We start from the raw sequence: 12058 nt of genomic DNA, 5'->3' as shown, positions 1-12058 counted from the left end.
AAGCTCTTTTCTGCTGGGACTGACTGGCACTGACCTAGCTTGCAAGCTGTTCTGAATTGTATAACCTGTTTTCATTCCTCCTCTGGTTTTGACATATGGGGATCACCTGAATGGAGCTGTGCCTTTAGCACTTCTGTACAGAAGATAGCTGGCTGAGTATTGCTTTCTCTGCTGCAATCAGTACAGCCTTATTGTATTAACATTTCTGATAAGAAGATGGAAGGACTGCTGCAAAAAATAAAATGTGTTTGTAGGAGTTCATAGAAATGGCAAATGGTGAAAAATAATTAGCTCACATGACAGAATGCTGTTCTCTTGAAATCACTTTGAAAAGATCATCAGTACAATGGTGTCATGTGTGGAAGGCTAATGGAGCTCTTGGCTAGGACCCCTAACAATGTGGATCAAACAACTGCACTTCTAAATATAAAAGTAAGAAATGACTTATGGAATCCGAAAACAGAAATAATGCCTATGCAAATAAATAAGATCACCTATTTTTTAGCAGTAATTCCTAAACAGAAATATCCTCCTTAATTCCAGATGCTCTTACAGCACAGAAAAATAAATTCCAAAACTGAAACTAAACCCACCATTCTAACTATGTAGCAAAGAAAAACAGAAAGAGCTATAAATAAAGACCTAAATTATATATCTCAAATCTCTTCTCAGTATAGTTTCCACTTTTTGCAGAAGTCTTTACTCAAAGCAGTTCACATCTGCATCTAGGGAGAAGAACATAGAAACAGCTTCAAAAATAATGTGAATTTCCCCATATTGTTAGAAAGAGTTACTGCAAAATGTCTGATCTATATGGATTTGTATAGAAACTAACCAGCCTATATGTGCTTACAGCTACAATGCATATAAGAAAAAGAAAACACCAAATTTTCATATAAAAATGCTGCAGAGTTGCATAAAATAAACCAAAATGTTCACAGTACACTATCATTGGCAATTAAGAGTCACAGCATCATCTTGTGGTCAAATATGAAAAGGAGAATTTTTCTGGATTATCCATTGTTTTTGTATTCTACTCAGACAGAAAAATTAACAGCATGAAGAAAATGGCTGCTTATGCTCAGGAAAGCAGTTACCTGACCTAAAGCCTTCTTTAAATATTAACTTTCTCTTTTTGCAAAAAGTCATTTCTCCTGAATCAGCAATCATTTTGCAGTCTCAGGTTGAGTGTATGCCTGTGTAGCTGTGGGGCGCTGGCCTTGTCTGGTGCCCGGTGCCCAGCCCAGCTCCTCTCTGCCTGCCCTCCTCAGCAGGGCAGGGCACAGGAACTGTGGCCAAAGGCTCCTGGGCCCAGGCACGGATGGGGAATGCCTGTTTGGGCAAAACAGGGAGGTACAAAACCAGCTGGGATCTTATCACCTCCCATTGCCCTGTTCATCCCACACTTCTACTGGGAAAGCCATGCTGGCCTTTAACCCTTTAACGTGGGATTCTGCCCAGTGTAAAATCAGCTTAAGAGAATGAGAAGCAACTGTTTTTCTGGGCTTCTCTAAAAGTTCAGGCATAAGTTCAAAGACACGTTTTTCTTCTGAAGGCATATTACTGCCCATGTCCCAAAGCTCACCATCAAAACCTGAAGGGATGGATGCCAGCTGGCTCCTTCTTCCTTTCAGGAGCATTTCAGTTCTGTGGGGCATCCCCAGAATGGCCAGACAGGGAATTGTCATTCCTCACACGGGACACCCTCGTGGCTATTGAGGGACACGGACCATACTATGCAAGCAAAGTTCTTTCTTGCATCAGTTTACAAGTATTTATAGGTCTCCAAGTTCTGTCCAAAATTTTCCACCCAGACTCCTTTGCCCCTGTTCCCTTAGTAACACAATCTTCTTGGTTGTCATTCTGTCATCAGCAATGTCCTTGTTACTTTCTTTTGCCAGATCAGTCAGAGTGTCCAGACAGGAGGTCTTCACTTTTGTCCTTGCCTTGAGTTTAGCTCTCGAGGGGCCAAGAGGATGGTGGCAGCACCCAGCTCAGCTTCTGTGGCTGTCTGATTTCCACATTTTGGAATACTTTTGGTAAAGTATCTTTGTTCACGTGGTTGGAAAGAATGCAGTTCTGGATTTGGGTGCAATGCTCATGAACCACTTGATTTATGATGGTGCATAATCATCGTGAAAAGTTATTTTATCTTCAGCTGTTGGGTTATTCAGGAGAAAAAACAAACCAAATAATGATATTGATCTATGTACCGAAATAATAACTGATAGCATTGATCCATGTGAATTTTGACACCCGCTACAGGAACTTTGTCATCTTGCAGGCACATAAATAGCTGGTGAAGAGACCACAGCCTTACACTGAAGGCACCATGCGGATCCTTCTCCTCCTCCTGGCAGCTGCAGGGCTTTGTTGGGGGCAGTACAACCCCAACACTGTCCCAAAGAGAACCTCGATTGTGCACCTCTTTGAATGGCGCTGGCAGGATATTGCTGAGGAGTGTGAACGCTACTTAGCTCCTAATGGATTTGGAGGAGTTCAGGTGAGTTGTTTCCTGTCAGTAGTAGGAAAATGGCATTGTAATATTTGATAAATAATTTGATTACTAATGCCTGAGTTTGAGACAGTCATCTCTAAGTAACTTTGCTGCTGAGGAGGGAGGGTAGGAAGTAGTAAGGGCTTTTAGAAGCAACCCTAACTCTGCGGGACCCTGTAGGGAGGAATGATGGTGTATGTCTAGCAGATCAGTTAGAAAGGGGCATGCTGAAAGGCTTCCCCTGAAAGCTAAGTAGAGGGTAAAGCTCTTTACCTTGTTCTAAAGGAAGTATGGAAGCAGTGAGGTTTGGCATTCCTAAGGCTGTCACTGTTACAGGTAAAAATAATTCCTGTGACTTCAGCCCTTCCATGCCCATGTCCTGGAAAGCAGGCCCATGCTGGACCTGGGCATCTCACAGGAACAAACCAAAATGGCTTTCTTGCCAGTGTACAAGACAGACATCTCACAGACCTGAACTTCTGCTGTGGGAGGGAGACTGCGTTGGGTACTAACTTTCCTCTGAGGGCAGAGGTCCTGAGCACAGCTTTTGCCCTTAAAATGTTGAAGTAAAGCCATTTCATTTCTTAACAAAGTACATCATTTCATCTGCAGGTTTCACCTCCAAATGAAAATATTGTCATTACTAACCCGAACAGACCTTGGTGGGAAAGATACCAGCCCATTAGCTACAAGATCTGCACTCGATCAGGAAATGAAGAGGAATTCAAAGACATGGTGAAGAGATGCAACAATGTTGGAGTAAGTGCCTTGAAATTCTGTCTGATATGGCAAGAAGTGCTGTATCAGCTGAGGGAAGGTGCTGCTGCCCTCAAAAGAAGTGTAAACTGAGAAGAAACTGAGAAGGAAAATAATCAACTTAATAGTGATTGGTGGCTTTCAGTTCACGTGTGCTACAAAACACCCTGAAATGCACATATTGCTTTTCCAGGTTCGTATCTATGTGGATGCTGTCGTCAACCATATGTGTGGGGCTGCAGGTGGCTCAGGCACACATTCTACCTGTGGAAGCCAATTTAATGCTGGAAACAGAGATTTTCCAGCTGTCCCATACTCTGGCTGGGATTTCAATGATGGCAGATGTCACACAGGAAGTGGAGAAATTGAACGTTATGATGATATCTATCAGGTAACTTCCCCTCCAGAAATTTTCAATTTTTTTTTTTTTACATGTTCTGTTAACTCTACAGTAAAATCAAATGGTGTAGTGTCTCACAAAAGCTGTGCTTAGTCACTTGACAAGTGAGTGAAGTAGTGACCATAGGTATGTGTGGCCGAAAATATTCTAAGAACTGAGGAATCAAGAACCTGTGTGCAGATGTTTGCTCCAGAAGTGAGCCCAGTGTACTCAGCTCAGAGTGAGCTCATTTTTATAGCTTATGAACTCAGCTGATCATGATAAGGGGCCCCTTTGGAAAATTGACAGTAGTGCAAGGTGCTGCTGTAGTTACACAACTTACTGGTTTTTGTAGTCAGAATATGTAGCAGTTCTTTCTCAAGCTCTGCCTTCTGCCACTTTGCAGCAATACATTATAGTGTTTCTGCACTTGCACTGCTTCATGTAGGGCTTGTCCTTCATGGGTTCAGATGGCTTCTTCTGTGGTAATCCCTATAACACATATCTCAAATCCTGGATTACAACAAGTTAAGGGTATTTCCATGACAATGTACACTCCCAGTTCCTTTGGACCAGGCCATCATGTTTAACGTTGCAATGAACTCCTCCCCTTCCCCCTGCTCTGGCTTGGAATTAGCCAGACCCTGCAATCCCTCAGGTCCAGCCCAGGCCATGGCCAGTGCTGGGGTCAGAATGCCCCAGGGTGAGGGCATCAGCAGCACAGGCTGCAGCTGCAGCCCAAGCACAGAGCAGCTGCTGCTGAGCCCTAGACTCGAATGCACAGTGAGGCCAGTGAGCCCCATGGCAAGCACAGGAACCTGTCAATTATTAGCCAAAATACAGTAACAGCTGTAAATTCCATCTAGCACATTAATCATAGCCGTTGTTAATTCGAACCCTTTGAGTCCCATGTTGGGCACCAAAGAGAACTTGTGGTTTAACTCAGCTGGCAGCTAAACACCACTCAGCCTCCTACTTTCAGTGGGATGGGGCAGAGAACTGGAAGAGTAAAACTGAGGAAACTCATGGATTGAGATAAAGACAGTTTAATAGGTAAAGAGAAAGCCACACACATAAGCAAAGTAAAACAAGAATTTATTCACCACTTCCCATTGGAAGGCAGGTGTCCAGCTGTCTCCAGGACAGTAGGGCTTTATCATGAGCAACAGTGACTTGTGAAGACAAAACCTTTACTCTGGATATCTCTCCCTCCCTTCTTCCCAATCCAATCCAACCTCATTACCCACCACCCCACCTGCACCCCTCCTTTGGTGTAATACACAGAAATCTTTATTTTTTTCTTTTCTGTTGCACAGGTCCGGGACTGCCGCTTGAGCGGCCTTCTGGATCTGGCCCTGGAGAAGGACTATGTGCGCTCAAAGGTCGCAGAGTACATGAACCATCTCATTGACATTGGTGTAGCAGGATTCCGAATTGATGCTGCCAAGCACATGTGGCCTGGGGACATAAGAGCATTTCTGGACAAGCTGCATGATCTAAACACTCAATGGTTTTCTGCAGGAACTAAACCTTTCATTTATCAGGAGGTAATCTCCACATTTTCTCCTTTATGTTTGCCTTTCTCTTTTTTATCTCTTTTGCCTCCTCCTTCAGAGGAGCAACAGTACATCTTCATCCCATTTACCCTAGGAAGGAGCTCACAATTTACATAGAGCAGCCCTGCAGACATAGGCATTTTTGATTCTTAAAAATGCCTCCAGAACTGATTGTCAATCAACTTTAGCTTTCCTTTAATCAGTCATGTTTCATATGTGTCCCTAAAGTCTTATTCTGCATTTGTGTTGCTCTACACAGCACAAATAGATCATTACTTTCTTTTGCATTGCTGGTCTTTGTGAGACAAGAAGGGATGCAGGTTTTCTTTCCTGTACCAGGTAATTGACTTGGGTGGAGAGCCCATCAAAGGCAGCGAGTACTTTGGAAATGGCCGAGTGACAGAATTCAAGTACGGTGCCAAACTGGGGACAGTGCTGCGCAAGTGGAACGGAGAAAAGATGGCCTACTTAAAGTAAGGATGAAGGTGCTGCAATTGATGCAGGATTGACTGGATAGAGCAGTTGACAGGGTAGCTCCAAGTCTGTGTTTTTGTTTAGGAACTGGGGAGAAGGCTGGGGCTTTGTGCCTTCTGACAGAGCCCTGGTCTTTGTGGATAATCATGACAACCAGAGAGGACACGGGGCTGGTGGATCTTCTATTCTAACCTTCTGGGATGCCAGGTAAGGGATTGCTCTTGTGCGGGTGATGCTTCTTGCTTTTGCTTGTTTGTCTGTGTGTTCTCAGTCAGGTTCCTCCTTCCATGGCTCATTCCTTGTTTGTCCACCAAACAGGCTCTATAAAATGGCAGTTGGTTTCATGCTTGCCCATCCGTATGGCCTCACACGTGTGATGTCAAGTTATCGCTGGCCAAGATATTTTGAAAATGGAAAGGTGAGCTTTGATTAATTAAATAATTAGTTTCAATTAATTGAACTAAGTTATTGCTGAAGATCCACCCATGGGGATTAAGGGTGAGAGCAGGGCCAGAGAAGTAGTCCAGTGCATTTCAGGTTTTTGAGAGATTTCCCTGTCCTGGGCTGGATGTAGCCAGTGAAACTTTGATGCTCCCTCTAGCTTTCTTCACCAGAGGGACTCTCTGCATTTTCAGGCACAAGATATGCCAGAATCTCTTTTTTATGAAGAAAGAAAACCTTTAAACCTTTCTTTTTAATGACAGGATGTCAATGACTGGGTTGGGCCCCCAAGTAACGCAGATGGCTCCACCAAGGCCGTTACAATCAATCCGGACACGACCTGTGGCAATGACTGGGTTTGTGAACATCGCTGGCGTCAGATCAGGTAGGGCACTGGGGAGAAAGAAGAAGTCAAAGCAGCTGCTTTTGCTTCCTGCTCCATGTGGCTTTAGGGGTGTTGCAGGTGCAGTGGCAGACATGGCTTGTGTTTTCAGGAACATGGTGATCTTCCGTAACGTGGTGGATGGTGAGCCTTTCTCCAACTGGTGGGACAATGGCAGCAATCAAGTGGCTTTTGGCCGTGGTAATAAAGGCTTCATCATCTTCAATAATGATGACTGGTAAGTCAGTGGCAGAAAGTTCTCTCGGTCCCCAGAGAGAACAATAGCATCCCTCATTGGCAATCCAACTTGAGTTATTTGAGTGCATGCTGGGTCCAGAGAGCTAAAATGGGTGTGTAGGAGGGGTGGGATCAGAAACCTTATGCTTTACAATGCCCTTCCAATAGGGGAGTAAGATCATGTTCAGAAATCTTACACACCTTTTGAAATACCTGTTTTAAAAACAATGCATAAATCGTGTTTATTTTCTCATAGGAATATGAATGTCAATGTGCAAACTGGTCTGCCTGCTGGTACCTACTGTGATGTTATTTCTGGACAAAAGGAGAACAACAAATGTACTGGAAAGCAGGTGTTTGTTTCTGGTGATGGAAAGGCTAATTTCCAGATTAATACCGATGCTGAAGATCCATTTATTGCAATTCATGTTGATGCCAAGTTATAATTTGGGAGAAATAGCCTCCTCTGTTTGATCTGTGTATTACTGTTTCCCCCATATGTTATTCCCTGCTTTTTGAGCATGAAGGAATCTCTATTGCATAATAAAAGGCATTCAAATTGAAGTGTAATGTTTTTCCCTTAATGAATTCAATGTAACTTTATCCCCTCATAACTAGTGGCAATGCAGTGATAGGTTTTAAGGCAATGCAGCATTCCAGTTCCTGTGTAACAAAAACACTGGAGAGAAAAAAAAAAAAAGATTCAAAGCCAGCTAAAATGGCAAAGGAAACGTGCAGGATTTCCAGGGCTGATCCATGCACACCCACTTGTGTCCCAGAGCAGCCACCTTGTGGGCTGTCAGCTGTGAGCAGTGCCTACGTACAGAGTTGATATAAACCCTTCCTTATGACAAACCAAGCCTGGCGTCTGGGTCACTGAGGGAAGCTGGGCTGTGCCAATCAGTTATTCCAGCCTGTGGCATCAGTGAAACCAGCAGGTTTCCTGCTTCACAGTCAGCCTGTGCCTGGACAAAGCAGAGCCTGAGCTCTTGCATGGTTTGCCCCAGTGGTTTGAGGCCAGGGAACGCTCCCTGTGCGGGTGCTGAAGGGGCCTGAGAACACGCGATGTATGCAAGCATTGCTTCCACCTTGTGCCACTGGCTGAGGCACGGCAAATTCCTGCCTCTGGTGTGTTAGGCACCCTTATTCTCGAATATCTCAAAGAAATATGCAAACACAGTAGAGGTTTGGCAGCTTTCCCAAATCCCTTGTCAGCTGTGAGAAAATGCTGAGGTAAAAGCAAGTGTGCAGGCCTTGCTGTAAGGCAGAAGCTGTGCTAGGCCAAAAGTGGTGACTGCATGCCACTCTGGAGGGAAAAATGGAAGGAGGTTGTTCCAGTTTGAGGTCAAGGTGCAGTTTGAAGTTTCCTTTCTGTGGTGTTGGTGGTGGATATTGGCTCTCAGTGTGCCCAAGGGCTCCGGGTGTCTGTCAGGGCAGTCAGGGTGTGGGAAGTGTCCCTGGCCCAGCACTGCCCGTCCCATCTGTCTCCCTCCTTGGCTGTGGCCAGCGTCTCCTGGATCCATGCACTCGGGCCCTGCCTCAGTGGAGAGGTGCCAAAGGCCTGGGCCCCACGTGGCAGGGTGTTGATGGCCTTTGCAAACCAGTTATTGGCACAGAGGGGCAGGTCAGGGAGCCCTCGGGCCCCTCTGAAATTGAGAGGAGCTGTCTTCAGCCCTGCACTCAGCTCCAGCCCTCAGAAACTGGGATTCCATCCTCTGTTATTCACACATTGCCCATTCCCAAATGGAAGAATCGGTTCACATGTCAAATTGCAACTCCACCCCCAGGCCCCAGAGCTTCTGTGGCACATGGCTGAAATGCCACACAGTGATCTGAGGTGCCCATAAATCCATAAAAACAGGCTGAATATGGAGAGGCTTGTCTGTGCCTGTGAACAGATGTGGATCCACTTCCCAAGGATGTTGGGGTGCAATGAGAGTTTTGCTTAATGTAGGTTCAGGTAGCTCTGCATTTCCTCTGCAGCTCCCATTTCCCCCAAGAGAACATGGAGAAAAAGAAATCATGAGATGCTTTCTTTAAGTGTAAGTAAAATTTTGTGGCCAAATGTTCACTGCTTTGAAAGGACCTAAATTGCATTCAGACCTTGGTTTGTGTTCCTTTTATTTCAGGATTTTGGCACATTGCCTTATCATTTGAGCATAAAGATGATGGAGAAGGCAAGAGTCATCTAGAGTAACACCAGATCTTTCAGATAATTCACTAAACCCAGAGTTACAGTCAACCTTGCTGCTGATCTCTAAGTTTTCAAAAGAATGTTAGTACTAGGAAATGTTTGTCTTAATTTTTATAAATTCTATTGCTAAACTTCTATGTGAAGTTATGACACTAAGGCCTTAATTTTTTTATTCCAGTGTTCAATGAAAAACTGAAATTATGTTTTGAAATTATCAAATTTTAGGCAAGATATTTTCTGGGGCATAACAGGATGGCACAACAGATCTGCTGAATTGTAAAATTTTAAAATTTTTTGGCACAATGCACTATTTCATTTTCTGTTAGAAACAACGCTCATTTCATTGGCCAAACCATGAATTTTGCTGTGTGATTATTCTCTGATTCCAGAAATGCACTGTACATTTAAACTTATGTTCTTTTTTTTTTTCATCTTTTTTTTTCTATTTATTTTTCCTTTTCCTCTCTTTTTTTTTTCTTTCTTTCATTCATGAGTCACAGCATCATCTAGTGGTCAAATATGAAAAGGAGAATTTTTGGTGGATTATCCATTGTTTTTGTATTTTATTCAGACAAAAAATTAACAGCATAAAGAAAATGGCTGCTTTTGATCAGGAAAGCAGTTACCTGACCTAAAGCCTTCTTTAAAGATTAACTTTCTCTTTTTGCAAAAAGTCATTTCTACTGAATCAGCAATCAGCAATCATTCTGCAGTCTCAGGTTGAGTGTATGCCTGTGTAGCTGTGGGGCGCTGGCCTTGTCAGTGTGCCCGGTGCCCAGCCCAGCTCCTCTCTGCCTGCCCTCCTCAGCAGGGCAGGGCACAGGAACTGTGGCCAAAGGCTCCTGGATGGGGAATGCCTGCCCTGGGCAAAACAGTGGCAGGTCCACCTTGGGGCCAGCTGGCACCTGCTCTTCTGGAAGGGGAAACTTCCAGCACTTCTCACAGAAGCCAGCCCTGTAACCCCTGGCTACCAAAACCCTGCCCCACAAACCAGTGGGGCTGTGCAGTGGATGAAATGCAGCTTGCCCACGGCTGGATCCTCGGTACCACAAACACCATTCTGGCAGGAACAGCCAGGATCCTGCCAACCTCACCAGGGCCCCTCTGCTGCCTTCTTTCTAAAGCACTTTCTTACACCACACTGTTGAGATGAATATGAAGACAGTTACTGAACTGCCACCATGAAAATCAGATTTTGCCCAGTAGTGTTGCCATTTTACCTCAAGGCTGCTCTGGTGGTTTTCTTTCTTACCTCAGTAATCAAAACGTTTTTGCCTGAGGCTTCAAAACTCTTAACAAAAAAACACCTTTCTAGGCTTGTGTAGCTCACAAGAAATTAGGCAGAAAAAATATCCTTTGGGAACTGAGTCTGAATAACATCTAATTCTGTCTATAACTCCTATATTTTTTGATCTACAGAGTTTTTATTGCAGCAATGACCTGGTAATATAGGATGCTGGTCTGCAGGCCAGTAAATACTGTATTGCCATTATTAATAAAGAGCCACAGGCTTTCAAAGCCTCAGGACTGAGAGATGTCAGATTTGTTTTGCTTGAACTCAGACAGGCTTGTCTGGAGCTCTGTCTTAACTTGTTTAGATGTGGCATCAATTTTCCTTATGAGGTGGCTCTGCCAAATTTCATTTCCTTTAACATCTGCGCTGAAAACCAGATTTGATCTAAGCTGTAGTAACAAGTAGTCATTCTGTGGAGAAGGAAATATTTATCACTAATGCAGAAACACAGGCCAAGCATGACAGCAGAGGCCCTGGAGTCAATGATGTGCATGGAGACACACATGCAAGGTAACATACAAGAGCAGCTTAGAAGCTTTGTAGAAACTGGCGTGCTATGCAGCATTTGCAACGCACATTTTGATTCTATTCAGGAAAAGTAAAAGCAGAGTCCACTTGGAGAACCACTCAAACAGCCCTGACTGCATAATCTATAGTTCTGCAAGTCACTGTTTGTATAGTTACAGATCAGACTGTCGTTCTTATCAATTCAATACATTTTAACTGGAATTTGAATTTTTGTCTTCATGAAGTTGCCACACATTTACAAAAACATAGTCATGTTCAAATGGATTTAAAAGGGAGAAAAAAAATCACTAGAAGTTTAATTAAGGTGTGGAAAAGCTTGTCTATGCAGGCTGTGGAATCTTCACCCTTAGGGCCTTCTAACACCAGGCTGGAGAAAGTTCTGAATGATGAGGTTGGATTTCAGTATTGACCTTGCTCTGAGTAGGAATTGGACTTGACTTTGACTGGACTCGAGATTGCTGCAAAAGGATCTCCCTTCTTTCCCACCTGAATGAGTCTGTAGTTCTGACTCTTACTTGTACTGCTAAACCATTTGCATTCAATCTCTGTATAAGCAAAGAACTTCTAAGCCGTGGATTTCAACACAAAAACATGATGTGTTGCTGTTGAAGAACTCTACTGTTCAAAAATCTACAAATTAAACATCTTGAAAAGTAAAAAAGGTAACATATTATTCATACATTTTTTCTGTAGGCATGATCGTGAGAGAAAGTGAATTTTTTTATTTTTTTTAACTTTCTGTGACTTAGGAAAAACACATACACATTTTTTATCAGTTTGACTTGCATGTTGCTATGTTAAACCTCTGCTCTAGAGGTGTTCATCTTCAGCAGCCCGGTCTAACAAGGTAAAGAGACTTTAGAAGAGGATTTTTTTGAGGGGGATTTTGTGCTAGGAGGAACAGGGGGGGCTGAAGAGCCATGATATATTATTTATTTCAAGTGAAAGAGTTCTTGTCAATTGTTCAGTGTAACTAAAGAGTACATAGTTTCCTCAGCCTTCTCTAAGCAGAACTGGGAACAGTGTTCCTTAGTTCTGAGGGGAAAACATATTTGAAGTTATTTCATTATTTTACCATCTGGTGAATGATGTGCTTATTAATAACTGGAATGTACTAGAACACTACAACGGAAACAGGAAGGTTTGCTTTGCCTACAGGTTTCACAGATCTGCTGCATTAAAAATTCTCTGAAGTCATTACCCAGGAGTGAACTACAAGTCAGGCCAATTTAAACAGGATGCAGCAGCACAGCCACCACAGGCTTGCATTTACAATTGTTATCTTCCCATCTGCTACAACTGCACATTGAGCAGCATACC

General features: G+C 43.5%; 1 protein-coding gene across 2 annotated transcripts; it reads left to right on the top strand.

Moving 5' to 3' along the window:
* Positions 1-1093: 1093 nt before the first annotated feature.
* Positions 1094-7284, top strand: LOC129123621 (pancreatic alpha-amylase). 2 transcript variants are annotated; one of them, XM_054638125.2, is made up of 11 exons: positions 1094-2039; positions 2285-2503; positions 3110-3256; positions 3447-3644; positions 4949-5179; positions 5528-5661; positions 5747-5869; positions 5981-6080; positions 6367-6488; positions 6598-6723; positions 6979-7284. In XM_054638125.2, exons 2-11 carry the CDS (start codon positions 2333-2335, stop codon positions 7166-7168), a joined length of 1542 nt encoding a protein of 513 aa, XP_054494100.1. In that variant the 5' UTR covers positions 1094-2039; positions 2285-2332; the 3' UTR covers positions 7169-7284. The 2 variants fall into 2 exon arrangements, with proteins under 2 accessions (XP_054494100.1, XP_077038250.1); XM_077182135.1 differs by having other exon boundaries at positions 1902-2503.
* The last annotated feature ends 4774 nt before the right edge of the window (positions 7285-12058 follow it).

The sequence above is a fragment of the Agelaius phoeniceus genome, chromosome 8 (genome assembly GCF_051311805.1).
Source record: "Agelaius phoeniceus isolate bAgePho1 chromosome 8, bAgePho1.hap1, whole genome shotgun sequence".
Lineage (NCBI taxonomy): Eukaryota > Metazoa > Chordata > Aves > Passeriformes > Icteridae > Agelaius > Agelaius phoeniceus.
The sequence above is the reverse complement of the archived record's forward strand: the minus strand, read 5'-3'. Positions and strand labels throughout refer to the sequence as shown.

What these genes read in the sequence shown, in the direction of transcription:
- LOC129123621 (XM_054638125.2), top strand. Translation starts at nt 2,333, where the DNA reads ATGCGGATCCTTCTCCTCCTCCTGGCAGCTGCAGGGCTTTGTTGGGGG. An exon ending in AGAGATGCAACAATGTTGGA is followed by an intron (nt 3,257 to 3,446) that starts GTAAGTGCCTTG and finishes TTGCTTTTCCAG; the next exon opens with GTTCGTATCTATGTGGATGC. An exon ending in GATATTTTGAAAATGGAAAG is followed by an intron (nt 6,081 to 6,366) that starts GTGAGCTTTGAT and finishes TTTTAATGACAG; the next exon opens with GATGTCAATGACTGGGTTGG.